The 5,000-nt window shown below is 39.9% G+C and overlaps 1 protein-coding gene across 1 annotated transcript in view; it reads right to left on the minus strand.

Moving 5' to 3' along the window:
• The window catches only part of LOC134194627 (condensin-2 complex subunit G2-like), an 11,571-nt gene that overhangs the window by 3,877 nt on the left and 2,694 nt on the right, over window positions 1-5,000 (minus strand). The window contains exons 7-17 of the mRNA XM_062663569.1: window positions 4,629-4,748; window positions 3,088-3,297; window positions 2,904-3,032; window positions 2,611-2,704; window positions 2,129-2,295; window positions 1,788-1,865; window positions 1,659-1,729; window positions 1,172-1,333; window positions 691-835; window positions 545-625; window positions 346-483 (exon numbers count right to left, since the gene is read on the minus strand). Of these exons, the coding sequence (XP_062519553.1) occupies window positions 346-483; window positions 545-625; window positions 691-835; window positions 1,172-1,333; window positions 1,659-1,729; window positions 1,788-1,865; window positions 2,129-2,295; window positions 2,611-2,704; window positions 2,904-3,032; window positions 3,088-3,297; window positions 4,629-4,748 (1,395 nt within the window). The remainder of the gene's footprint in view (window positions 1-345; window positions 484-544; window positions 626-690; window positions 836-1,171; window positions 1,334-1,658; window positions 1,730-1,787; window positions 1,866-2,128; window positions 2,296-2,610; window positions 2,705-2,903; window positions 3,033-3,087; window positions 3,298-4,628; window positions 4,749-5,000) is intronic.

The following is a 5,000-nucleotide window of genomic DNA, read 5'->3' on the forward strand; positions in this document are numbered from 1 at the left end:
GACAAACAAACAAACAGAAAACCAATCAATGAGACAAACAAACAAACAGAAAACCAAACAATGAGACAAACAAACAAACAGAAAACCAAACAATGAGACAAACAAACAAACAATCAAACAGACAGATTAACATCAGACAGATAACCAAATAAACAAACATATAAACAAAAGACAGATAAACTAACAAACAAACATATAAACAACAGACGATAAACAGCCAGATTGAAGAAAATGACCGGTAATTAGAGATGCCTCTAACTAAACAAACAAACATACATGATGCTTTCAGAATTCACTGAAAGACAAACAGACATACAGCTGCACATCTACACTGTAACTCCCTACCTCTTCGCTCAACGTCACATCGTCCCTTTGAATCAAGCAAACACTCAACTTGGCATACAAAGCCACGGCATCAACCAAGTAACCATCCGACATTTTCATCATAGAATGACGTCCAACCAGTCTTGACTCACATTCGTCCTAACACACGTAAACGACGAATCAAAAGCAAACGAAAAACATGCAAAACAAGAAGGCTTACTAGACACGCTTTGAGAGAGTTGTTGATGGCAACAAGGCTTGTCCGTTCATCCAGGGCAAACGTTTTCAAACGGTGATGTTTCTAAAGTCAACAGCAAACTGGTTAATTAATCAGTAATTGAGATTACATTACTTCATTGTGCTTACCATCATCCAAGTCACAAGCTGAATAGCCAATTCAGCTCTTTCCACCACGATGTCTTCGGTTTTCTTTCCACTATTTGGTACTCTATTTTCTTCTCCATCTTTTGACTTTTTAGTGAGAGACCTGGAAGTCTGCTTGTGTCTCACGCTGAAAATAGACACCAACAAACATAAAGTCACAACTGACAACATACACACAAATGAAGAGTATCATACCTCACTGTATTAGAGGGATGCATCGATACATTAGACTATTGTATTGGAGGGATGCATATCACAGTACATTAGACTATTGCATTGGAGGGATGCATCTCACAATACACTAGACTATTGTATTGGAGGGATACATCTCACAATACACTAAACTATTGTATTGGAGGGATGCATCTCACAATACACTAGACTATTGTATTGGAGGGATGCATCTCACAATACAGTGTTATAAATCTCAAGAGAACCATCTAGAAGCTCCCTCATAACTCACCTGCTAGATTTTTCTCCATTCAATAGTGCTCGCAACCACGAGTTTGCAAGATCCAGTACATCTTTGGTATGACCCCATGATGTCAAGCACTCAACAACTGGTCCATAGTCAGACACACCTGCATCACTCGTCATGTCACCAAGCACATGCAAACATCCGTCACTAGAAACAAAATATGAACTCAACTGTAATAATGCTGTGGCCTTGTAATCGGCAAACATGCGCGTATTCTCCACATAGTAGACATACAATTAAAAGACAAGAATGCCAAACAGAAAACAAACAGACAAACAAACAGATGCAGAAAGAGCCAGAAAAACAACACACCAGACCAACAGAAAAACATACAAACAACCAAATAAGCAAACCAGCATACCAACAAACAAACAGACAGACAGACAGACAGACAGACAAACAGATAAACAAACACACTGACTAATAGAAGAATGAATGCATAGACACCACTGACTGATAAAAAGCAATTCACCTGATAGCTTCCACTGCATCAAGAGGCAAATGGCTAGCCATCACAAGAATGGCTTTCCGAGCATCTCCACTCTACACTCAACAACACCACATGATGTGACTTGCTACCCAATAGAATATCATTCCTTGCCTTGAAATTGTCGAGAAACACTTGTATAGACTTCGAAAATAGTTCCACAAGATGACTTTTTGTCACAGAACGAGTGCCCTGAATGATGGTGTTCAAGACATGAGTGATAAATTAATTGAACAAATAAATGACATTATGTGTGTGCACACAGACACAGACACAGACACACACAGACAGACACAGACAGACAGACAGACAGACACACACACACACAGACACAGACACAGACACAGACACAGACACAGACACACACACACACACACACACACACACACACACACACACACACACACACACACACACACACACACACACACAGTAACGTCTCTCTTGTGACTCACTTTGTTTAGTTTGGGCGACACCACTGTCCACATTACAGCCATCACCTCCAAGAGTCCCACCACTGTCTCCTCCGTCTCTACAGTACCGTCTTCCCCCAAGTCTACGCCATCATCAGACTCGCCCAACAAATGCAAAAGAGACTTGCAAACAACCTGAAGAAACCGACCTACAACACAGCAACTAAATGACAATACAATGACAAATCAATGTAAACGAGGACTGGCATAGTACAGCTAATCTCTCTGACTACAACTCTATGAGGCTCTCTTCCAAAGCAACTGTCTGCCTGTCAGTCTGTCTGTCTGTCAGTCTGTCTGTCTGTCTCTGCCTGTCTGTCTGTACAGTCTGCATGTATACATGTATGTATGTCTCTATACCCTGTCTGGATGTCTACTACAGCTGTGTCTGTATTCATGTTCACGACATTCCAGCAACTCTGCCCTATCAATTTCACAAGCAGTGTGTGTCATGTAAGTCCTACTCGTAGCTGCCACTGTCATCTGTCCTGCTGCCAGAGCAAAGAAAACCCTTGCTGCTCGACGATTCTCTTGCAGTAAAGCTATACAACGATTGATCTACAAATCAGAAAAACACTTAAATTCAACAACACTGGCCACTGCGTGCGTGTGTGCATGTGTGTGTGTGCATGTGTGCACATGTGTGTGTGTGTGTGTGTGTGTGTGTGTGTGTGTGTGTGTGTGTGTGTCTGTCTGTGTGTGTGTGTGTGTGTGTGTGTGTGTGTGTGTGTGTGTGTGTGTGTGTGTGATGATTTACCTGATCTTCTGGTGTTTTGTTGGGAGGCAGAAGGTGCGGGGCTAGCAGCTTCATAATGCGACGCGTCACCGGCGGACCGTCACATTCCAAACGATAGAGAAGATGATTGGTTGGGACAACAGACCAAAACTGCAATAAACAATCACATAAGTGTCTACCAACTCAGCTGTGCATTGTCATTTACGTTGATCGTTCCCAATCCTTTCAAGACAACAAGAAAGTCAAGAAACGCGATTCTCACAGACTGTGACGAATCGTGAATGTGACAATGAAGTTTGGGGAGGAGATTTCCCAACACACTGTGTGTCAGTCGGTTCTTCACAAGAAGAGAAAAGCCACGAAAAACTGATGCTCTGACCGACCCCGATGCAGAATCGCAAGCAAGAGATTTAATCTGTAATAAAGAGTAGACAGCCACACACATGAATGACCAGTTAGTGTTGCAAACTAACACACACACACACACACACACACACACACACACACACACACACACACACACACACACACACACACACACACGCACACACACATACACAAACAAACACATACGTACAAACATACAAACAAACAAACACATATACAAACACACACTCATACAAAGATACAAACAAACAAACACACAAACACATATACAAACACATACACTCATACAAAGATACAAACAAACAAACACACAAACACATACAAACAAACACAAACAGACACACACATACAAAGATGATGATGATGGTGGTTGTCGATTTCAGTGATGACATCGGTCAATGTCCGCTTGCTCTCCTGTGTGATGCAAGGCCCACGCCCAAACGACAACTCTCCCACATGAAGAACAAGTACACGTATTCGTCACATTAGAAACCGGCACATATTATTAAACCTAGATGCGTGGTTTCCTATCCTGACGTTTAAGTGATATTGCTTCAACTCTTTTCTCTTCAAAATTTACTAGTGAGGAATGACATATATCTTTTCCAAATTGCTCTATCTGATGTTATCTTTCCAAGTTGTTAGGATCAATAACACTTTTTAACAGACATACAAACAAACAAACACACAAACAAACACATACAGACACACACAAAGATACAAACAAACAAACACATACAAATATACAAACAAATGAACAAACACACAAAAAAAACAAAAAAAAACACACAAACAAACACATACAGACACACACAAAGATACAAACAAATGAACAAACACACAAACAAAAACAAACAAACAAACAAACACGCAAACAAACAAACAAACAAACACACATACAAATATACAAACAAACACAGAGTCTGAGACATACACAGAAATATACAAACAAACACACATAAACATATAAACAAACCAACACACATACAAAGATGATGGATGGAATGAGTAGTCGATATACTAAATTCAATATGACTTTCAAGTGTCTCCATAAACCAATTTGCGCTGAGCAAGAGCGACTACATATATCACAGATGTAATTGCCACTCTTTGATGACACTACAGCGTTTCACTTTTCCCTCTTTTGTTGTGATGCTTGCACGTGTTTGTCTTCAAACACACAAACAAACAAACACAGACATACAAACAAACACACAGACATACAAACAAATAAACACACAGACATACAAACAAAACACAAACACACAGACATACAAACAAAACACAAACACACAACAACAACAACAACAACAACAACACACTGACTAAATCACTTGAACAAACTCATGCATTGTGTACCTTGTCTAAAAAACCATTGACTGCCTTTACTGGTATCATCTCCCAGAAGATCTGCAGAATGCGACACACTCCCACAACGGTAATACCCCTGATGAGAGGGCACGAGTCATACAGCAGCCTCTACAGCAACCAAATATAAATTAATTACAAAACGTCTACAAGACTAATAAATCAACACAAAATGTTAACAAAAATGTATGTTTACATGTGGGTAAGTGAGAAACAAAAGATAAACAGTGAAGGAAATGACAAACAAACCGGGTAAGACACAAGAAACAGAAATACCAAAGGAACAAACAAGCAACAAAGAACAAACAAGCAAGCAAGCAAACAAACAAGCAAATAAACAAACAAACAAACAAATAAACAACC

This window comes from Corticium candelabrum, chromosome 19 (assembly GCF_963422355.1).
Source record: "Corticium candelabrum chromosome 19, ooCorCand1.1, whole genome shotgun sequence".
NCBI classification, from domain to species: domain Eukaryota; kingdom Metazoa; phylum Porifera; class Homoscleromorpha; order Homosclerophorida; family Plakinidae; genus Corticium; species Corticium candelabrum.